The 22,304-nt window shown below is 57.7% G+C and overlaps 2 protein-coding genes across 15 annotated transcripts in view; one reads left to right on the top strand and one right to left on the bottom strand.

The window, feature by feature from the left end:
- Nucleotides 1-5,608, top strand: part of MAP4 (microtubule associated protein 4) — a 146,519-nt gene extending 140,911 nt beyond the window's left edge. For 12 of the 13 annotated variants that reach the window (XM_039726579.1, XM_039726578.1, XM_039726577.1 and 9 more), the window contains 3 exons: nucleotides 260-372; nucleotides 731-884; nucleotides 1,036-1,354. In XM_039726579.1, coding sequence (XP_039582513.1) covers nucleotides 260-372; nucleotides 731-884; nucleotides 1,036-1,043 — 275 coding nt within the window. In that variant the 3' untranslated portion in view covers nucleotides 1,044-1,354. Of the gene's footprint in view, nucleotides 1-259; nucleotides 373-730; nucleotides 885-1,035 lie in introns of all 13 variants that reach the window. The other variant, XM_039726570.1, reaches the window with a different exon arrangement.
- Nucleotides 5,609-6,300: 692 nt separating this feature from the next.
- DHX30 (DExH-box helicase 30) overlaps nucleotides 6,301-22,304 on the bottom strand; it is a 32,914-nt gene continuing 16,910 nt past the window's right edge. For both annotated transcript variants that reach the window (XM_039726585.1, XM_039726584.1), the window contains 16 exons: nucleotides 20,007-20,362; nucleotides 19,192-19,318; nucleotides 18,053-18,202; nucleotides 17,426-17,578; nucleotides 15,857-16,678; nucleotides 14,668-14,746; nucleotides 13,674-13,778; nucleotides 12,410-12,585; nucleotides 11,001-11,207; nucleotides 10,604-10,685; nucleotides 9,867-10,060; nucleotides 9,636-9,795; nucleotides 9,245-9,402; nucleotides 8,673-8,776; nucleotides 8,456-8,595; nucleotides 6,301-7,967 (listed from right to left, as the gene is read on the bottom strand). In XM_039726585.1, coding sequence (XP_039582519.1) covers nucleotides 7,732-7,967; nucleotides 8,456-8,595; nucleotides 8,673-8,776; nucleotides 9,245-9,402; nucleotides 9,636-9,795; nucleotides 9,867-10,060; nucleotides 10,604-10,685; nucleotides 11,001-11,207; nucleotides 12,410-12,585; nucleotides 13,674-13,778; nucleotides 14,668-14,746; nucleotides 15,857-16,678; nucleotides 17,426-17,578; nucleotides 18,053-18,202; nucleotides 19,192-19,318; nucleotides 20,007-20,362 — 3,249 coding nt within the window. In that variant the 3' untranslated portion in view covers nucleotides 6,301-7,731. The remainder of the gene's footprint in view (nucleotides 7,968-8,455; nucleotides 8,596-8,672; nucleotides 8,777-9,244; nucleotides 9,403-9,635; nucleotides 9,796-9,866; nucleotides 10,061-10,603; nucleotides 10,686-11,000; nucleotides 11,208-12,409; nucleotides 12,586-13,673; nucleotides 13,779-14,667; nucleotides 14,747-15,856; nucleotides 16,679-17,425; nucleotides 17,579-18,052; nucleotides 18,203-19,191; nucleotides 19,319-20,006; nucleotides 20,363-22,304) is intronic.

The raw sequence follows: 22,304 nt of genomic DNA, 5'->3' as shown, positions 1-22,304 counted from the left end.
GTGGCATTTCACACCTCTGCTGGAGGAGGCAGCCTCAGGAGCAGATCCAGGTGGGATCTCTCCAGCCTGTCTGGAGTTTGCAGCATTCCCCAGGGCCCTCTTTGCTGGCACGGCTGGAAATCAGCTTTGGTCTTCCAGAACTTTTCCTGGGGCAGTGACTGTGGAACTGTCCTGTCCCTCCTCCAGAGGGTCCCCAGGGGCTCCTGGCTGGGACTGCTGGGGGCTTCCCCAAACTCAGCCCTGCTCCATGTCCCTGCAGGGGGAGGAGACGTCAAAATCGAGAACCAGAAGCTGAACTTCAAGGAGAAGGCCCAGGCCAAAGTGGGATCTCTGGACAACGTGGGACACTCGCCGGCCGGAGGAGCCGTCAAGGTGAGGGCAGGGAATGGCTTTGGTCCAGTCCTGGCAGCATTTACAGATCCGTGGGATGCTCTGAGCTGGAGGGGATCTGTCCAGCCCAGTCCTTCAGCCCTGTTTGTGGGGCTGAGAACGGAGCTCAGCTCTGGTGGCTGATTCATCCCTCCTCCCCCAGGAACACAAACTGTCCCCAGCCTCGGGGTCTGGCTGCAGCAAAGGGACATCTGTGCCCAGGGAGGGGACATGCCCTCCCTGGGGGATGTGTGGGCCTGGCACAGCCCCAGGGAGCTGGGAATTGTGCTCAGGATGACCCGTGCCCTGACCCGTGCCCGATCCGTGCCCTGACCCGTGCCCGCGCTGTCGTTCGTTGCAGGCGGAGGGCGGCGCGGAGCCGGCGCAGCCGCCGCCGAACGGAGCGGGGCCGGGCCCGGCGCTGCGGGAGAACGGCGTGGGGCCGGGCCTGGCCGCCCTCAGCAGCGCCGACCAAAGGGAAATGCAGAGCCTGGACACCCACATCCAAGAAACAAGTAAGAACCGGCGGAGGGAGCCCGGGGGAGGGAGCGCGGCAGCCCCGGGCACGGCGGCGTCGCTGCCACCGCAGCCCCCGACCGCTGCCAGCGACGTCTGCGGGGTTGTCGTGCCTTTCTTTTAATTGGAAAATTGCCTTTTATCTTCCAGGCATCTAATGATGACATTATGGTATCGTCTTCCATTCCCCTCCTGTCCCTTGTCTCCTCCTCTCCCCGTGTCCCCCTGTCCCCTGCCCTTGTGTCGCTGCAGATTGAGTCTCACAAGCTGACGTTCCGTGCGAAGGCCAAGGCTGGAACGGACCACGGAGCGAAATCGTCGTCTCCAAACCCCCCACCCTTTCCAGCAGCACCTGCCCCCGGCGTAGCACCTCCGCCAGGACAGCCTGGGCTCCGTCGCCTCCCCGTCACCGCTGCCGCCCAGCAAGGCTTGTGACCCCCGGCCCTCTCCACGCCCCGGGGCCCCCAGCTTGGCTCTCTTAACCCGGCTCTGCCTCTAGGTGGGAAGGGGACGATGTTCTTGGGCCGCCCGGGCTGGGGTCCCTCGGCGGCCGGGCCGGGCAGGGCTCCCCTCCATCCTCCCTCCCTCCCTCCATCCCTCCCTCCTCCCTCTCCGTGCCCTCCCGCTGGCCCGGGGACTCTCGAGGGTCGCTGTGTCGGGGCCGGAGCAGAGCAGAGCCCTGGGCGGGCGAGGCCAGGCCGAGTTAACAGGGATAAGCTGTGATCTTTCTTTCTGTCTCTTTTTTTAACCCCTTCCCTCCTCGCCGCTTCAGTTTCTGCCGCCTGTGGGATGCTGATAAATCCCCTCCACACTCGTTAGGCTGTTTTAACTGTTGACTTGAACCTTTTATTCTTTGTGACGAAGTGTTGATGATTTATCGTGTTCGAACCCGTGCTAAGTTTCCTTTTCTCTTTCCTTCTTTCCCGACCCGTAGGAGAGTAGGGACATTTAACCGCTGCTGCCGTGCTGGCTTCTTACTGACATATCCAGCCGTTGTAACTTCTTTGTTGTTGTTTGGGGTTTTTTCTTTTAATATTTTAAAACGATGGAGCGAGTTCATGGGATTAAGCCATGTCCGGAACGAAAGGCACAGGAATGTGTAGAGGGCAGACTTGCTGTGAGAGCTCAGGTGGAGCCTGTGTTGACCTCGAGATGTGTAATTGATGCTCGAGATGTGTTAATTGATGCTCGAGATGTGTTAATTGACGCTCGGAGCCCTCCCGGGTGCCTTCTGCCAAGGTGGATTATTTATTAACGGCACGGCCGAGCCCTGGGGTTTGTCCCGTTTCTCCAGGGCCGAGGCTGGAGGGAGCAGGAGGCAGGGCAGGAGTTCCGAGGCTGCAGCAGGTCCGTGGGGGTGTGTGGGGGTGTGTGGTTCTTGGGGTGATGGAGGGGGACCCGAGCGAGCGCCGGGATGAGCAGGGCCTGCGGGAGCAGGGCAGGGCAGCGCTCAGCCGGGGCCTCGGCGGGGCAGCAGGGCAGGGCTGGTGCCAGGAAGGAGATCTAACCACGCTTGGAGCTCCTCGTCTCAAATGACACTAAAGAAACCAAGTGTAAATAAATTCAAACAAAAGAAAAGAAAAGTGTTCTTGGGTGGTCAAACTAATTTAAAGAGGAAAAAAAAAAAAGGCAAGCAGAATAACAAAACACTGGGATCAAAGAGAACTGAACCAGGCGTGTGCTAAGGGGGGCTGCTCCAGGAGGGGACAGAGGGAAGCCTGCAGCTTCTCATGCTTGTGGGAGTATTTCTTTGGGAAGCCAACAACGACACGATAACCCAGAATCTGTATTTACACACAAAGATTCTTATTGCACTTGTATTTTTTATATTAAAGTTTGCATGGTTTCTAATAAAATGGCATTAAAATGTACTAGTTTGCATCAAAGTCGTCTGGTAGTTTCATAAGTGCTTTTTCATCTGATTACAAATTTAAACGATGCAGATTTGCACCTGAAAGGGGCGGTTATATATACCCAGAGACCTCCCAGTGCTTCCCTTCCTCTTCCTCCTCCTCCTCCTCCTCCTTCTCCTCCTCCTCCTCCCCACCTTCCACTCCCCTCCGCATCGCTGTGGTCCCAGCCGGGTGCCGTGGCTCCTGCCCTCCCTGTGTGTCCCCGGTGTCCCGGAGCAGCCGCCGGCCGTGGCTGGAGGAGGAGCCGGAGCCGCCCCGCTGCCCAGCCCTGTCCGTCCCCTGAGCCGGTATATATCACTGCCCTCCCGTGACGCTTCCTTCTTGCTTCACTGCTAAATTCTACACACCAGCTTCAGCTTGGCAGCCTTGCCTTTCGTTTGGTTGGGGTTTTTTTTCCAACATGAACTGAGGGGAAATCAGAAGGAGAGGAGAGGAGCAGGGTGAGCCCCTCCAGGGTGAGCCTGGAGCCTGGTTCCCAGGCTGGAGCCTCCTGGTTCCCGGCCTGGGAGCAGCCGGGGTGGCCTTGGCAGGGCTGGAGCCCAGCTCCAGGCTCACAGGCCAGGAGGGGCGCTGGGAGCAGAGTTTGTGTGCTGGGCTGGAGATGTTCGTGGGCAACCAAAGAGGAGGTGGAGGCTGAGATGTCGCGTTCCTCTTGCTGCGCGTCCTGGGGCACCCCAGGCCTCTGGTGGCCCGGGATGTCCCAGGATGAAATTCCCGAGGTGTCCCGGGATGGCATTCCCTGGGTGCCCCAGGATGAGATTCCTGGGGTGACATTCCTGGGGTGACATTCCCAGGGTGGCCCCAGGATGAGATTCCTGGGGTGACATTCCTGGGGTGACATTCCCGGGGTGCCCAGGCGAGGTCCCGGCTCAGGGACTGCAGGAGGAAGGCAAGTGGCAACATTGCACTTTATCTTCTGAGATTGCAAAAATCAAACGAGCCCTGCCCCGCTGCACAGGGACAGTGACGTCACCTTGTCCCTGCACTGCTTTTTCCCGATTTCCGATGATTTCCGATGATTTCCCGAGCCGGGCGGTGGCTGTGCGCGGTGCCCAGGCTGTCCCTGCCCAAACCCCGGCCCAGCTCAGCCCCCGGCCGTGCTTCTGTGCCACTTCTCTAACACTTGTTGTGCCTGTGTTTAGCTGACGAACTAAATCCAGATACACTAGTTTGCCGTGGTGTTTCTAGGACAGCTTCAGTTTTAATACGGATTTCTTTTTTAACTTTATTTTGAGGAAGCGGCTGTACATATTGCTAGGCTGGGAAGGAGCCGTGTGTGGTGGGAATGACTTCAGTTTCTTGTCTGGAGAGGTGGGATGAGCTGGGTAGTGCTGAGACCTTAACGCTGCTGGGGAAGGGGCTGCGGCCGCCGGCGGCTCCATGGAGGGCTGGAGGCAGCAAATCCGGGGGGAAGCAGGAGCTGAGCTCTGAAGGAGATGCAAGTTGAATGTACACGGTCCTGTCCCGAGCTGGGGGTCCTGGCTTTGGCCGCACCGGGGGGCTCTGGCCGGGCAGGGGCCGGGCGGGCGCTGGTGGCTGGCTCCGGGCGGGATTCGGCAAAGGCCTTGGCAGAGCTGCGGAGGGGCTGAGCTGCCCCGGGCTGGGGGAAGCAGCGGGGCTCCGTGCGAGCTCCATCCCGCCGGGGCTGCGCTTCCCCGGCCGGCAGCAGCCGGAGCCCGGCGCCTGCCGGCATATCAGTGGCATACCTGCACAGTTCTTTGGGCTTTTTGTACTGATAAATCAACATTCGAGTAACCGAGTTCGTGGCTCGCGGCCGCGGCGCCCCAGGGCGCGGCTCCCACTCGGCTCCCGGCCGCAAACTGAATGTAGTTTTTCTACGCTGCCCCCGCGCTGTCCCCGCGTAGTGTGCTGTGTGAGAGGGGCCCGGGACCCTCGCGTGTTCGTGTCTAGGCAGAATTCCTGCTTTTCTTGGAGCTTGGTGTCGGTGGCGCTCTCGGGGTGACGCGGCTCGCCTGAGGGCAGCGCCGAGTCCCCGCTGAGGCCGAGCGGCCGTGGCGGAGCTCAGCGGCCTCCAGGCTTGGGGAAATGTCCCCAGGGCCGAGCGGCTGTGGCTGGGACCCAGCACCTCCAGGCTCAGGGGAAATGTCCCCAGGGCCTGGTGGCTCCGGGCGGCAGCGGCAGCGTGGACAGGGCTCTGAGGGGCTCCGGCTCTCCCTCCTCCCTCCCCGCCTGAGCCCAGCCCGGGCAGCGCTCGCCTTCCGCCCTCCTCGCACGGGTCCCGCCGGCCGAGGTGACACTCGAGGCCGCCCCGCAGCCCCCGCAGCCCCCGCTGTCCCTCCCGCAGAGCACCGAGCCAGCAGCGAGCGCAGTGAGCCGGGCTGGGGGCGTGCGGCCGGCCAGGAGCGCTCGGGGCAGCGCCCCGGGGGCGATCCCGGCCCTCGGCTCCCTCCGCGGTCTCGGGAAGCCACTCAACCTCTCTGCCTCAGTTTCCCCATCTGCAAAGGTGGGGAGGGATTCAATTTTACCTCACCGGGCTGTTGTGAGGCGCGAGCAGCGCGTGACGTGTTCTCTAAATGTGACGTGTTGTTATTATTTTGTGTCATAGGATTATTCCGCGGTGCCCGAGGAGGGGGGACTGCGCTGTCCCTGCGCCGAGGCGGGGCTGGGAGGGGAGGTCAGGGCTGGTGTGAGACAGCAGCTCCGGGGCCGGGGGAGCCCAGCGGGAACTTCTGCCTTTGTGTCTCCCCTCCCCGGGGGCTGTGAGAGCGTCGTCTCCTTAGCAACATTTCCTGACTTGATGTTGTGATTCTTACTATTGTAAAGGGTTGAAATAAAGCTTCTAGATGTTCCTCCTCAGGCTGCTGTGGCTCTGTGGGGCGGGAGGGCCGGGCGGGCGCTGGCACAGCCCGGGGTGCCCGCTGTGGTGCTGGCAGAGGGCTGAGGAAAGCGCTGGAGGGATTTCGGTGTCTGATTTCAGCCACAGGAGAATTCCCATCCCTGGCTTTGCTCCGCAAGCCTGGGCGCAGAGGGGAGGGGGCTTTGGGCTGACATGGGCCCTGTGGGAGCCTCGGTGCCCATAGCACAGCCGGAGGTACCAGCACGGCACAGATAAAGGAAAGGTTTCCCACCCTGGCTTGGACCTGACCCGAGACCCCAAACGGGACTGTGACCCAAGTTCCAGGTCCCCGTGCCTGGAGCAGCCGCTCCTGTGCCCCTCCTTGAGCGCTGCTGTGGGAGCTGCCCCGGACACGGGCACAGGAGCACCCTGGGCTGGTGGGCACACATGGGCAGCTCTGGGACACGCTGGGCTGGTTTCTCCAGGCAGCAGCAGCCCCAGGACATGTCCCCCCAGCAGCTGTCCCTCAGTGCCAGCCCCCTGTGCCCCCTGTCCCCTCGGGGTGGCTGGGGCCCCTGGAGCCCCTCACTCCCCCACAGCCCCAGAGCACTCCCAGCAGAGAAGCAGTCTTCCCTACTCAGGGAAAGGATTCCAACCTTTGCAAAAGAAAAAATAGTAAAAAAAGAATGAAGAGGACAGAAACAGTTCCTACTCTATCCCTTTTTATTGTCTTTAATCTATGTTGTAAAAAGATCCAGTATCACATAACAGCCACGGAAGTATCCCAATATCACACTAGTTCGGAACCATTTAGACAATAGCTTAGTCTTTTTTTTTTTTTGTCCTTTTTTTTCTTTTTTTTTTTTAAACCTGCTGGAAGGGAAAACCATACTGCCCATTATACAGGCCAAAAGAAACAAACACTGGTCAAATAATAGTGACAACCTCAAGCAAGTGAAATGAAGATGAGCAGTTTGGAGTGACCCCAGGCTGCAGGACTCCGGGGGCAGCGGAGCCTCGGAGGGGCCCCCGGGCCTTGTGCTGGCACAGCCACGGCGCCCTGGAGCCCATGAGCAGAACTTAAATGGTAGAACTGGGAGAACCAAAGGGTGGCCCCGGGGGGCGCGGGGCAGGAGCCCCAGTGCCATGGAAACGGCCTCGCTCCCATTCCCTGCTGCAGGTACAAAGAGCGTAAGAAATGGGAATAAAAAGAAAGGAGCCCAGGCCCCGGGGGGCACAGCCCTGGGCCCGAGGGCTCCCGTTACAAACCCCGACCCTCACAACAGCCCTGTGAGGTAGGTCACTGTCTTCTTCGGACAGAGAATCCAAGGCAAAGCTGGGATTAAACTCCAGATTCCTCAGTGAGTGCTGTGCCTGTCGCAATCCTCCTTCCACAGAAATATGGTCCCTGTTCATAGAAAACAAAGGATTTTGTGCCTCTGCTCCTGGCTTCCCGCAGGAGCGGCGCTCACAGGCAGCCTGGCAGCTACAATCACGTCCTGTGTTGCACAAGGGACAGGGATCCGGCCTCCTCCACGTGGGGAGAACAGGAATTAAAAAAAAAGTCGTAGGAACAACGCAAGAGGACGAGAAGTACAGGCAGGTTGGGAAGGACGAGTCACATCTCACACTCAGACGCCACGACTGTGCTGGGGCTGGCAGGGCCCCTCGGATCCCGCGTGGAATTCCTCTCCATCCGCTGCTTTCGGGGCTTCCTCCATGTGGAGTGGAGAGACAACGATCAGCGATCCCCTCCCTGCCGGAGCTGCTGCATCCACCATCCTGGCACAGCCGGGACATCCGTCCTCCTCTTGAGCCCGGGGCTCTGGCCCCGTGGGGAGGGGGCAGAGGAGCCCGCAGCAGCCGTGGCCTTGCTCCCGGTCAGGGACGGCGGAGGAGGCGGGGGTGTCCGCGAGCCGGGGTCCGTCGGCACTCCCAGTCCATTCCCGGCGGGACTGCGCTGCTCTTCCCACGCGGTGACCATGCACGGAGCCGACAGCAGGAGATTCAGACAACATTAATCTTCTAGGATGGAGAGAGATGACTTCACAAGGGATAAATAGAACTTTATTTAAATAAACATTTGTGAACATCTTTATACAAATTACAAGTCCCCACACGAGGCTGCAGCTCCGCCTACGAGCCGAAGCTGCCGGGAGGGCCCTTGAGCAGATCCACCAGGATGTCGAGCAGTTGGCTGTGCTGGTGGTGCAGGTCCCCGGGGATCGCGGCCATCTCGTAGCACAGGCACGTCTCCACCATCTTGGAGAGGGACACGCGGAAGTCGCGCAGCAGGCGGATGGTGTAGGAGTCCCCCTCCAGCACCAGCAGGTCGCTGTCCGTCAGGGACACCGTCGCTCGCCAGCCGTCATCTTGGGGGGAGGGAGAGCGTGTCAGGGGGATCGGGGCTGCTGGGGCTCCTCCGCTGCCCCCGAGGCAGCTCCTCCCCACACTCGTTTCAACTGGGCCAACAGCTCCACAAAAGCCAGGCAGCTCAGCACACACTGGGATCCTCCTGTTTCCCACAGGAGGTGACCGATGGCATAGCCCTACAGAGCTCGTGGGCTAGACACCGACTGCAGCACTGCCAAAACCCCACAGGCTGAACAGACACATCCCCAGGAACATGTGGGATGCTGCCAGCTCAGCTCCTTGCCCCAGGATGATCAGGCACAGCCCCAAGGCTCAGCCTGCCGGGGCTGGCTTTGTCTCCCTGCAGAGCAGCAGCTGGGAACAGCTCACAAACCATCCCCTCCGTGGCCCCTCCACAGCAAGGCGTGCCCAGCCCGAGAGCCTCGGGAAGCAGGGCGTGCCCAGCCCGGGGAGCAGCTGGAGCAGGCGGGGTGCCCCGGGCACTCACCTCGCACGTGGATGTCGGTGTCAGTCATGAGCAGCACGGCCAGCGGGTGCACCTGGGACGAGTCGCGCACGAAGACGCCGCCGTTGGACTTGACGGCCATGAAGTAGGTGAGCCAGCGGCTGTAGAGCTTGGATGCCTCCCTGCAGGAGCAGCTCTGTCAGCCTGGCCAGCCCAGGACAGTCCCTGCCCCGTGGGACCCCCCTCCCCGAGCACCCACCTGTTGATGGTGGACTTGTGCAGCAGCACGGTGCCGGCCTTGGTCCGGTACGCGTAACTGTTGGGCTTGAACTTCCCCTGGCGTGTCACCTTGCCTTGCCTCACCTGCCAGGGGAGGGGACTGTCACACACCTGCACCAGCAGCAGCCCTAACAGCCACAGCTCCCTCTGACAGGGGGAGGGGGATGATGTCCCTCCACTCCCAGGAGGTCCATGGGTTAGTGGAGTGTTCCTGGGGTGACCACACCTGGCAGTCACTCAGTGCCACCAGCGACAACAGGAGGAGCAAGATGCCACCTCAGGCAGCAAACAGGAGAAAAATGCCACTTCAATGGCTCCCAAACCCAGGGATGAGAACCTAAACATGGACCCACACAAGCTGGGGTGGCCACTCCCCGTGAGTGGGGATCAGGGACAGCACTGGAGCACAGGCTGGAGCCCAGGGCAGGACACCTTGGAGCCCAGGCTTGGACACTCACTCCCAAGAGAGCAGAAGCTTCTCTGGCACCTCAGCACTTCCCGGTGCCACCTGCTGTGACAGCCATCCCCAGAGAGCGATGGCAGTGCCAGTACCTGGATGAGGTTGGGGTAGAGCCCAGCCATGAGGACACCCTTGACCAGCTCCTCCTCCTCACTGTACTGGTTACACACAGATGAGGGCATGGTACAGTCAGACGGGGATGACACCAGGAAGGCTTCATAGAGATTCTCAGAGAACTGCTTGACGAGGCCTGGAGGGAGGAGACAGCCCCAGGGATGAGATTCACCCTCTCCTTCCCCCCATGGAATGAGTCACCTCAGCAGGGCAGCACCAGCCCGGGCTGGGACAGGAGACTGTCCTGCGCCACAGCCAGACCCTGCCCGGTCCCGTGGCTGCCGGCCCAGCACAGCCCATTTGTGCCCGTGTCCCTCCCTGTGCAGCAGCGCCTGAGGCCAGGGAGGGGCGGGATGGCTCTGAACTCACCGTTGATGAAGCGCAGGCTGGGCCCGTACAGGTAGTAGTCCTGCAGGTAGTTGTCCCTGGCACGGCTGTCCCTGCGCCGCAGCACCTCCTCCCAGCCCGCCACCGCCCGCACGAAGGCCAGGTGGTCACTGCCGCTCTCCCGGCTCAGCACGGCCTTGGCCTGGGACAGGGACACACTGAGCCACGGGCAGCCCCCGGCCCAGCTCCCCTCCCTGCCGGGGGAATGCTCACCTTGTCCACCTCGGCGCGGTTCTGCAGGCTGCTGCTGAAGGGGTCCCGCGTCAGGCACGACACGATGACCAGCAGCGGGTGCAGGCAGCGGTAGATGGAGGCCAGCACGATGGCCTTGGCCAGCCGAGGGTCCGTGGAGATCTGTGCCAGCCGCTTGCCCAGGGTGGTCAGAGCTTCCCGCTGGTCCAGCACGCCTGCACGAGAGCCACCCGTGTGGCACATCCATCAGCTCCCAGCACGGCCAAAACAGGGGATGGGGGAACTGCCGGGGCTCGGAAGACTTGGGGTGACCTCCAAGAGGCACACGGACAGGGGCCTGCAGTAAGCACCCAGAGCCCCCAGGTCTAACTGAGCTCAGGACACAGAAACAGCTGTCACAGCCACAGGAGCATCCGCAAGGCCCAGCCCTGAACTCCAGATCACCCCTGCCTTGTCCCCCACCTCTGAACTCCAGATCACCACTTCCCTTCCTTCTGTCCCTCAGCCCTGAACTCCACATCACCACTTCCCTTCTTTCTGATGCCTCCTCTTTATTTTTTTAACCTTAAAAGTTATCCCAAATTTTTATGCAAAGCAGTGCGGGAAATAAAACAACACAGGGCGCATCGTTCGGGGAAGTCACTGTCAACTGCTATCCAGGGACAATCCTGCCCAGACTGCCCCACAGCAGCCTGTGCCACGTCCCACTTCCCATGCTGAGACAGCAAACATGTTTCCAGGACACAGAATTAACTCACCAATCTCCTGCAGCAAGATCACGGCTTCATCCACAGCTTTGATGTCAGGGCTGTCCAGAGCCTTGGAGAGAAATTCAACTGCCTGCAACACAGCAGGGGAAGGGGAAAGGGAAAAAGTGAGCCAGGTTCCCATACAGTGAGCCCTCGGGAACCCAGACTGCAGCACAATTCCCTCTTTGTTTGCCTCCAGGGATATGACTCAGCCCTCTCCACTCCTTCAAGCTTCCAGACACACTCTGTGATCTCAGGGATCTACACGTTTCCTGGGCTGAACTTCCCTGGACAGCACCACGCTTAGCAAAGCGCGGACTCAAGCCATCAGCACTCTGGGTTCTGCCTGCTCGTGTCCCTGGGGCTCCAGGAACCCCCTCGGGCCCTGCAGCCAGCGCCTGCTCACCGTTTTCTCTGGCATGTGGATCTTGGCCTGCACCACCAGGTTCTCCAGGGGCGTGCGCAGGATCTCGGGCACCTGGTAGGTGGGCATCTTGTCCAGGCGGCTGCGCGGGAACAGGTGGTAGGCAAAGCCCGACTGGCAGCGCCCGGCGCGCCCGCGCCGCTGCACCACGTTGGACTTGGACACCCACACGGTCTCCAGGCAGGACACCTGTGGGGACAGCAGCAGGGTGAGCCCTCCCACAGCTCTGGGCAAAGCACGGAACCCCAGACTGCTGTGGGCTGGAAGGGACCTTAAAGCCCATCCTGTTCCACCCTGCCATGGCAGGGACACCTCCCACTGCCCCAGGCTGCTCCAAGGCCTGTCCAACCTGGCCTTGGGCACTGCCAGGGATCCAGGGGCAGCCACAGCTGCTCTGGAAAATCCATTCCAGCCCCTCCCTACCCTCACAGCCAAGAATTCCTTCCCAGTATCCCATCTAACCCTGCCCTCTGGCAGTGGGAAGCCATTCCCTCTCATCCTGTCACTCCAGGCCCATATCCAAAGTCACTCCCTTTGCCATCCTTCCACCCAGCCAAGAGAACTCAGACTCTCACGAGTGATGAATGGTCCCAAAGGGCCAGGGAAGCGTTTCCCACTCTCCTGCCTCATGCAGTGCTGGTCTCTGTCCAGCAGCAGCAGCTCCAGGCTGTGTGGATGGGACCCAGATGCCACCTGCTGGACACCTGTCCCTGTCCCATCCCGGGGCTCCCCCTGCCTCGGGGTCTGCATTCTGAATTGGGATAAAACTGGGCAAACACCAAAGGGCTGGGTTTAAACCAGAACTGCTCCAAGGTGTGAATGGCCACCTGGCCCTGGGAGATGATGTTCTAAAACAGGGGCAGAGGGATGTTGCCACAATTCCTTTTCCCAACGGCAACAGCAGCACAGCTGCCTTCACTTTGTTGCAAAGGTGTAAAAACAAGAGCTTTCCCAGGCTCAGGGCAATGGGCCTGGGGGCAGCAGATCCCCCTTGGAAAGATGAGCAACAGGGAGTGGGCCAGGAGAGCTGGAAACAAGAGCAGGATCTAACAGGTCAGGGCTGCCCTGCGAGGGCCAGTAAGATGTTTTTGATGAAATCACAGGAAAAGGCTGAAAGCAGAGAAGCTACCGGTGTTCTGTAGTGAAACAGAGTTGGGAAGGGAGTAGGATTTACCTTAAATTTGTTGGAAAAAACTCAGAATTTGATGGGGAGCCTAGCCCAGAGCTTGGACACACCAAACACTGACGAGGGGTCAGTCACTCTCCCCAAACAACACAACACCAGGGGCAAAATGAGAAGAAGCTCCATCATGCCATTAATGGCAGCTCAAATACTCCTCTGACCACAGCCCAGAGTGTCCCAGTGAGTCAGAGCAGCAAGGCAGCAGTACCTTGGTCTTGAGGTCGTAGCGCTCCTCCTTGTGCGTGCCGCTGTCCACCACGTGCACGATGTCGTTGATGGTGATGGAGGTCTCGGCGATGTTGGTGGCCAGGACGATCTTCCTGACGCCCGGAGGAGGCCTCTGGAAGATGTTCTGCTGGTCCATCATGGGGATGTTGGAGTGCACTGGGAAAGCAAACCAGAGTCAGACCCGCCCAGCTGAGCCTCTCCTTGTACTGTCACCTCTGGCAGAAATGGGGACACCAGCTGCCAGTGGGCACAGCCAGCAGCTTCCTGCCAGCCAGACCCCGGGAAAAATCTCCCACAAGTCATCTGGGAAGGCCTCATTTCAGTTGCTTCAACCTGTGGCTCAGCAGCAGCAGCAGGAGCTCTGCTCACCTCCTGTCCCAGAGCCTGGTGGAACCCCAGGAATATCCCTGGCAGAAATCCCACTCCCTCCCACAGCCCAGCTCTGCAGCTGCCCCTCCTCAAAAGTCCCTCGGGGCAGGGATTCTCAGTGCCAGGGGGGCCCACTCTGTCAGAAGTGGTTCACATGGAGGGCCCATGGCTGTCCTGTATCCCAGCTTTCCCTGCCACAGCTCAGCACCATGCAGGAATTCCTGGCAGAGCACGGTGGGGCAGAGGAGAGCAGGCACTTTCCATGTCCTGTATCCCAGCTTTCCCTGCCACAGCTCAGCACCATGCAGGAATTCCTGGAGAGCACGGTGGGGCAGAGGGGAGCAGGCACTTTCACCAAACTACACCTGCACTTATTTTAACAGCCTAGCTGCTCAAAGCTCTGCTCCTGCCTGGCCTGGTTTGACACTGAATAGGCAGAGCTGCTCAAAACCAAATAGAAAATGCCAAAACCCTCGAGAGCTTTTGCTGTAAATTTCTTCCTGGGGCAAGGAATGTTAAATTCACTGATCAAAGCTGAGCTCCAGAGTCCACCTGCATCCCACAGAACAGGTCCTGAGATCTTTTGTGGTCCTGAGATCTCAGCATGCAGCTAGAGCAGTGCAGAACTGAGCTGCTTTCCCTTTGCCTAATTCCAAATTGCTGGAGGCAATTGGGAAGCCACTCTCTTTGATCACACACAGGAGTTACTCAGCCTCTGCTAGGAGGAGTTACTCACACTTACCACACACCATTACACAGCTGGGACATCAAAGCTCACCAGCTCTGTAGCAGAGCAAAGCTGAAGGGGCACATGAAGCCAAGTGTCCCAGATTCTCCCGAATCCTGGGAAGAAGGGGCTGGCCCTGCCCTCTCACCTGGCAAGACGAGGTAGCGGCTGTTCTGTGAGCCCAGCATCTCCAGCAGCCGCTGCTGCACCCCCTTGATCTCCTGCCAGCCAGGGAGGAAGCACAGGATCCCACCTGCAACACACCAGCAGTTACGAACACACAGCCTCCAAATCCAAGTGCTTTTCCCCAGCTGGAGACACATTTCCAGGGCAGAAAGCTACCAGGCTGCCTGCAGTTTGACAGTGAATACCCTTGAGCTTTGAAACACTTAAATCTCTTGAAGTCACCTGAGGGTCCTGCCTCCTTCCCAAACACATCACCTTCCAGGCAAGGGTATTTGACAGGGATGAGGCTCCAACAGAAAAGGTAATTATGCAGCACAAGGCTCCCAGTGCTGGAGCACAGACAAGTCTTGGAACAGCTGCCCAGGACACTGAGGAATCCAACCCTGTGTAGCTACATTTCTCTTTACAGAGAAAAGCAAGGCACAGCTTCTTAAGGCTATTTTCTAGGAATCACAGTGAGGAACTTCAGAGAAAGAGAAAACAACTCTTATCTCATTTGCTGCACCTGTGTTGTGCCAAAGTAGAATGCAATATAGAGATTGTTTACTCAAAGTGTTTTGTTTCCTTGGCCTATCAGGGCCAAGTGCATGTCCAGACTGTCGGCCAAGAGACAGTCACAAAATTCTAGTCAGTAGAGATAAATACTTATACAGATTCAGTGTAATATAGTATAAAATAATACAATGTAATAAAGTAATTTATTAACCTTCTGATATCAATAAAGTCCTCCTCGTCATTCCTCCCTTTGTCAGGGTTGCCCTGATTTCCTATAACCCTGTCTTAGCTAAAGACTCAGAATTTGCTCGTGCCACATGGCTTGAGACCACTTGGATCAGCAGGAGTTCAAGGAGCCCTTGCAGAGAGGCTCAGCATCATGGTGTCTCTGCAAAGGCTCTGCAGGAGCTCCCTTTCTCCCCCCCAGCAGAAAGAAGAGCTCAGGGCAAGGCAGGACCCACCTGGCTCTCCGTGGGCATCGATCTGCAGCACGAGGTCGGTGATCAGGTCAAGGTCGAGGACGCACTCATCGTCGGATTGCTGGGAAGGACAGCACAGGGCTCAGGGGTGCCAGCACAGCACAGGGGCACTCCAAAGCACCCTCTGCAGGCAGCCAACGCCTCACTTGGACAGCCTGCCCAGGACTCGGAGCCAGGAGCCTGGTCTGGGCTCCATCTGGAGCCTGCTCTGGTCACAAGTGCTGCCAGTTTCCCTGCTGTGCAGGGAGAATGCACAGTGCCTTCCCACTGTACAGATCTGTGCACCTCTGCTGAACAGCACCTCACAAGTTACAGAACTGCCACGAGATTTTTGTGGACAAAACTGCCACATGGACCTGGGAGCTCAAATTCATCAGGCTCCGAGCAGGAGCTTCTGTAGCTCTCAGGAATTTGGACAGACTATTAAAGCTCAGGTACAATCCCTGCCACAACAGAAACAGAAGAATGCCCTGGAGGCAATGGGATACCCCAAGCGAATTTGCTGATGATCCAGGACTGGGAGAAGTGGCTGATACTCCAGACACTTGCTCAGCCACAGGGAGGGATCTCTCCAGCCTGGAAAAATGGTCTGACAAACTCCAGACCAGCTGGTTGGACCAGAAAACGTCTGGAGATGCCGGCCAACCCCTGTGACTGTGTGACTCCATGACCCACCACTGGTGTAGGATTACCCAGAGCACTGCACATGTCTGGAGGGCATTTCCAGAGGGTCAGCCCAGCTGCAGAAAGCAGCAGTCAGGGAATTCAGTCATGCAGGATGGTGAGCACTGAGGTAACAGTGCTGGAAGCTACAACCATCCCAGTCCTGAGCTAGGCCTGCCTAGGGTGTGCAAACATTCAACTCTGTGTCTGTGCACACACAGCAATGAGCTCCCAGCCTACTCAAACATCAAACTTCCCATTAAAGGGAGACAAAAGGAACTTTACCCCAATGCAAAGTCATCTTTATGCATAATTTAACCTAAATACTCTGTGGTTCTACTAAGCTGACTTCACCTCACAGGACTGGCATGGAATTAAAGCTAATTAAACAGTGTCCAACAACCACACAGAAAGGAGCAGTCCCAGGCCTGAACTGTCCCCCTGCTGACAGGCCAGAAGCCAGTGCCCCATCCAAGGGGGACAGCTTCCCCCCTCGCTGCACACCCACCTTGATCTCGTAGTGCCGGTGCCGGTGCCGGCCCAGCTTGGCCAGGATCTCCTCCAGGTAGTATTCCTTCACCGGGTACATGAAGCCCGGCACCTTGACCACGGGGCAATCCCCAAAGTAGTGGGAGAAGCGCTGGTTGTCCCCCGTGGCGCTCATGAGCACCAGGCGCAGGTCAGGGTTCAGCTTCTGGATGCCTTTGAGCAGGATGAGCAGGAAATCCGTGTTCACGTCCCGCTCGTGCACCTCGTCCACCACGACGTGGCTGACGCCCTCCAGGCTGGGGTTGCCCTGCAGCTTCCTGAGCAGGATGCCCACGGTGCAGAAGAGCAGGGCCCCTCCCCGGGCAGGGGGCTTGCTCTCCAGCCGCACCTGGTAGCCCACGTTCTTCCTCATGTTGGGCCCCAGCTCCTGCGCCACGCGCTGGGCGACCGAGATGGCGCTGATGCGGCGGGGCTGGGTGATGACCACGTTGCAGCGCGCGCCGCGGCCCTCCAGGATGTAGTGCTCCAGCAGCAGCTGCGGGATCCGCGTGGTCTTGCCGCAGCCCGTGTCTCCTGCTATCACCACCACGGGGTTCTGCTCGATGGCTGACAGGATGGTGTCCTTGTGAGGGTCCACGGGCAGCGGGTGGCTCTCCTGCCAGGAGGCTCCTCTCCTTTTCCAGAGGGCCAGCAGGTTCTGGCTAAGGCGCACTTCCTCTGCTTCCAGCATGGGGATGTAGGTCTTGCCCGTGATGGCGTCGCTGATGGCACCAGATTCCTTGGTCAGGTTCATCATGTCATCGGCAATCCGGGGCCTGGACTCCCTGATGTCCACGGGATACTGGGAGAGGGGGAGGAAGCAGGCAAGGACAGCAAGGTTAGTGCCGGTCCTGAGCAGGACAGAAAGGAACAAGTGCCTGGAACAGGCTCGGCCAGTCTGGCTTGGCCAAGGCTCTGCCGAGGTCTCCTCAGACCTTAGGTACCTCAGTCATGTTCTGAGCCAAGGTTATTCAAAGTGAGAACTAATTTGGGCAGCCCCCTGTGTGCTCCTTGCTGCATTCCCTGCATTAGTGCCCAAACTGACAGGCACAGACCAGTAACTTCAGCTCTGCAATGCAACAGCCCCTCAAAGACAACTTTTGGAGACTATCAAGTTACACCACCACCCAGACACATAATTTATGCAAAACGCAAGCTTTTGGCTAAGCCAGAAATATTCTGTCTTGGCAAAAGAAAAAACTGAAGTCCCACATCCCACAGGAAGAACTACAAGGAGCAAGAGGTCAGGAATTGTCTAGAACACACATCAAAGCATTGGCCCACATGTTCATGAGATTAAAAGTTGCAGAACTTTTAATCAATCACATCTTTCGGATTCAACCTCAAGAATCCCAGAGTCTTCCAAAAGGGAATGCCACTGCTCAGAAAGGGTCTCCCTACCCCAAAGGGCAGCAGAGACTGATCGGGTTTTGCAGCAACAATCAAACCATGAATTTCCTCAACATCTTGACAGGAAGCTTTCCAACACATCCAGTTCCTGAAGTGAAAGGGGATCAGGCACAGGGGATGCTCAGGGGCTGAGCCTTACATGGTTCAGGTAGTTCTCAATCTTGCGCAGGGTGGCCTCAGGGACTTTGATGTGGCAGGGCTTCCTCTGGTTCTCGCCCAGCTCCCGCAGGGAAGTCATGTTGTACATGGCATGGCTCAGGGGGTTGTTGTTCTTGTCCACCAGGCCCAGGCTCTGCAGACAACAGCAAACAACACCATCAGGTCTGAGGCTGCTCACACCAAGGGCTGGGATACAGAGCACTTGGATCCCATGTTTGGATAGGCCAACTCCTTACCACCCCAAACCCACCAATTCCTGCTTTTCTTGCCACAGCAAGAAACCAGACATGATCCCATTCCAACTTTGGAGGACCAGACACACCAGAACCAACCACCTGCCCTGATACTACACCTGCAAGGTCTCAAGCAGACCCACCAGAGGAACAGCAGCCATGACTGCAAAACCCCCTTGTAGAGTTCCTTGCTGTGGTTCTGGCATGCTGTGAATCCCAAGGTTTGGAAATAGGTGTTTATTAAGCTCATTACACAAGTCAGAGCTCGGGAAGTTTCCAGCATCCCCTGCCAGGCTCAAACCCAGCGAGTGAGGCAGAAGGATCCTGTATCCAGAGGCACAGCCCCACGGGATGCAGCAGCCAGGGGCACTCACCTTCAGCTTCTGGCAGGCCAGAGCTGCTGCCTTGTTCTCGGCCTCCACCTTGCGCCGGCCCTTGGCAGCGAAGGTCATGGGGCAGGGCCAGCGCAGCGTCAGCTTGCAGATCTTGGTCTTGGTGCCCACCGTGCGGAACTGCATGTACTCCTGCAGGACAACACACCAGGCTCTGGGGGACAGCAGGGACAGCCAGCCCTGCCCTGGCCCTGCACACACACCCCACAACCCCACCCATGCCTGGGAGCGGTGTTCAAACGCTCCTGGAGCTCCGGCAGCCTCGGGGCTGTGTCTGTTCCTTGGGGAGCCTGGGCAGTGCCAGCAGCCTCTGGGGAAGAACCTTGCCCTGGTATCCAGCCTGACCCTCCCTGGCCCAGCTCCAGCTGTTCTCTGGGTCCTGTCCCTGTCACAGGGAGCAGAGATTGGAGCTGTCCCTCGGGAGGAGCTGCAGCCCCTGCTGAGCTCTGCCTTCAGTCTGATCTGCTCCAGCTGAACCATCCCAGTGGCCTCAGCCACTCCTTGTGTGGCCCCTCTGGACCCCTCACCATGGGTTTTTTTGCTGGACTTGTTGGATTTTGTTGGATTTTTTTTAATGGAGCACTACAAGAAGGTTACTGCACTGAACTCCTCTCCTCAGCTCACAAGGTGCTGTCTAAGCCAAAGTGAGAGCAGACAGCTGTGGGGAACAGAGCCTCAGGGTGGAGCTCAGCTCCTTTCTGCTGAGCACACGAGCTCTGGGAGGTGGGTGACACATCCTGGGAAGGAGGATCACCGGATACGGGCAAGAATGGAGTTGTGGAAAGATTCTATCAGCACAGAAGTTGCACATCGCTCCCAGCAACACAAACTTGTGTTTGTTGCAGGTATATGGGGAGAGGAAACCTTAGAAAATACCTCCTTCATTCAGATAGCAGCTCCTCCACTGCCCTGGCCTCAGGGGTAACATTCCTCATTGTTCTGTAAAGACATTCCCTCAGCTCTCAGCACAAAGTCTTTTCTTTGCTGTTCACATTGATTTCTCTAGGCCTAGTTTTAACTTCCCTCCTCTCCCCAGCTCTGCTGCCCAAAGAAAGCATTCAACGTGATTCCAGTTGGAGCCCCTAAGCTTCTTCCCTTGCAGGGGTCAGACAGCACCTTACCTTGACTGTGGAGGAAGAGGTTGCAATCTGAATCACTTGGGCCAGGAGGTTTTTGGGGAGTGGGAACTGCGTCAGGGCACGGATGGCAGTGTTGTCGTCTGTCATTTCAATGGAACTGCCTCCTCGGCTGCACGGGACAAGAGGAGAGCTGGATGTACAAATGCCCACTTGTGCTCAGACCTGCCTCACTCCAGGAGTGCTACTGAGCTCTGAAACTGCTCTGTTAAAGCCCAGGTAATTCTGGTGATGGGCAGAGTCCTGCTGTCCCTTGCTACTAAAATCTGTCAGGCACAACCACCCAGCCCAGCAAAGCCACCTGCTGCAGAGGGATCAAACCTTTACACCAAGGCTACAAACCAGATGGCATCAACAGATCAAGACAGGTTTAATTAATAAATAATTCTGAATTTAAAAACTACATCACAGAAATAACCACCACCACCTACATCTCTTACAGATATTGCTCCTGCTGCCTATTAAAAATCCAAGACTTGTGCTCATAAAGTCAAGCAGGCAGCTATAGAGATGGAAGGGAGCAGATTTAACATTGCCCTCAAAAATAGGGTGGTCAAAACCTGGTGTAAGTGCACATGCACCACTTCTGGGGATGGAAATGTCTTTAGGCACAGAGGAATCAGGCAGGTAACAAGCCTGGCAGCAGTCTCTCCAGAGGGCAGAGCGGCAGGGAGGAAGTCTAAGCATTCCCTGGATGGCAGCCAGGTACAAGACCAGGCTGCCCCACTATTCCTTTGGCCCAGCTACAGTAAAACCCTCCCTTCCCTCAGCCCTGGCTCAGCATTCCCAGCCAGACCCACCTGGCGTCTCTGCCGGGGGTGCGGGCGTCCTGGTGTGCCATGGGCAGGTAATCCGAGACATCGATGGCCTCCTCCTCCAGCTCCCCCTCCTCCAGCTCCCCCTCCTCCAGCTCCCCTTCCTCCAGCTCCTCCCTCCTCATGGCTTTGGGCATCCTGCCCTGCTCCATGGGCTGGATGGCATCGTCGGGCTCCATGCGGCGCCAGCAGGTGGACAGGTCGGCGAGGGAGGGCCCGGACTTGGAGCGCCACTTGCCCTCGGAGCACCAGCGCTCGTCGGGACAGCCCAGCTGGTCGGCCAGCAGCCGGTACTTGGCCGCGTCGAAGAGCTCGTTCCGGGGGCCCAGCAAGCCCCAGCCCTGCAGGAGAGACAGGGCAGCTGTGGGGACCCACACCCTGCTGGGGATGGCGGGCAGGAGCGGCCCCATCCTTCCCTCTCCCAGGAGCAGCCCCATCCTTCCCTCTCCCAGGAGCAGCCCCATCCTTCCCTCTCCCAGGAGCAGCCCCATCCTTCCCTCTCTCGGGAGCGGCCCCATCCTTCCCTCTCCCAGGAGCGGCCCCATCCTTCCCTCGCCCAGGAGCAGCCCCATCCTTCCCTCTCGCAGGAGCGGCCCCATCCTTCCCTCTCCCAGGAGCGGCCCCATCCTTCCCTCTCCCAGGAGCAGCCCCATCCTTCCCTCTCCCAGGAGCAGCCCCATCCTTCCCTCTCCCAGGAGCAGCCCCATCCTTCCCTCTCTCGGGAGCGGCCCCATCCTTCCCTCTCCCAGGAGCAGCCCCATCCTTCCCTCTCTCAGGAACGGCCCCATCCTTCCCTCTCTCAGGAGCAGCCCCATCCTTCCCTCTCTCAGGAGCAGCCCCATCCTTCCCTCTCTCAGGAACGGCCCCATCCTTCCCTCTCCCAGGAGCAGCCCCATCCTTCCCTCTCCCAGGAGTGGCCCCATCCTTCCCTCTCCCTCCCCAAAGGAGAGCGAGGAACGGCACTTGCAGGAGCTCTGAACTTTCCCCCACCACTGCTCTGCTCCCTGCCTTCCCTTCCCAGGGTACAGCTCTCAGCCCCACACAGCTCCTTAGGATGGGTGGGCCAGGATTTACTGGGGTTTTACGCTATATTTAGCACTCTCAAGTTTTGAAAGCACCCTCAGAGCAGGAAATGCATCTTTTTGGGAAGGCTAGTCTGAACTAGCATAATCTGGGATAATATAGGGTGAGAATTCAGGGAATGGTTCATCTCCTTCCATTTCCCAGGAACAGTTATTTGTACAAGCAGCAGGAAAATGTCCCTAATCTGTCAGGCTCTGAAGCAAGCCTTCAGTAATTAAAAACTCTCCTACCATCACCATTTAGGACTGAACCTTGCAGGAAGCTCCAGACTTATCCAGAGAGTAGGACAACATTTAGAACTTACCAGAATGCTGCAATAAGTTCTAGCTTTAATTTTAATAAATTAAGAGTTACAGCTGTAGGCCATTTAATGGCCTTAAGGGCCCTGTATTAGAAAAAGATGTATTATTTTGTGCTGTGGGAGTGCCTAAGACACCAAAGTCCACCTAGCCCACTGCTGTACTCAAAGCCTGTCAATTCACTCTCTGCACTAATTAAACACTATTAATCTTCTTGAAGTGATAACTTTTTAAGGCAGCATTTGTAGCTCTTTCTATAGCTGTGATCACACAAGGCCTCCCATCACAAGGGTCTTTTGCCAGGTTCCAGTTTAGCTGGCAAAGAAAGCTCTGCATGTTCAGTCTGTGGTTTCAGGTGGTTGGGTTTTGGTTTAAGTTCTAAAGCATGCTTCAGCCATTTCCAAAATTTGGGGAAAATGTATCAGTAGGGTATTTTCCTTCCTTTGAAAACTTCCAGGGTCTCAAAGAAAGCAGGGAACTGGACTAGAGAGGACAAAACCAGGATGCATTCCCAGTGAACACTGACTGAGGTGGAATGAAGTCAGTGAGTGAAGTGAAGTGAAGTGAAGTGAAGTGAAGTTTTGCTGATCACAGAACTAGAGGATCAGCTTAAGCAGCTGAAGAAGCTGAGTTTTCACACTGCCCTCCTGAATTTCTGAACGCTGGCTATTTCCTTAAAGAGCATTCTGATCTACAAGCAAATCAAAAGCTGTCTCACTGCCAGAGGATCCACAGCATCCTCTCCTGAGCACAGAGATATGTCTGTTCCCACTGAATAGATTAACAGGAAACTCCAAAATCAGTCTCACTTGCTCAAGGTAACACAGAACAGCCAGGGGCAGAGCTGGAGATAAACCTGCATCTTTTTCTCAGCTATAAAACACCTTCAAGAGTGACCTTT

Source organism: Passer montanus, unplaced genomic scaffold, assembly GCF_014805655.1.
Source record: "Passer montanus isolate IOZ18808 unplaced genomic scaffold, ASM1480565v1 scaffold59, whole genome shotgun sequence".
Taxonomy (NCBI): domain Eukaryota; kingdom Metazoa; phylum Chordata; class Aves; order Passeriformes; family Passeridae; genus Passer; species Passer montanus.
This window is presented reverse-complemented; position numbering and strand designations above follow the sequence as displayed.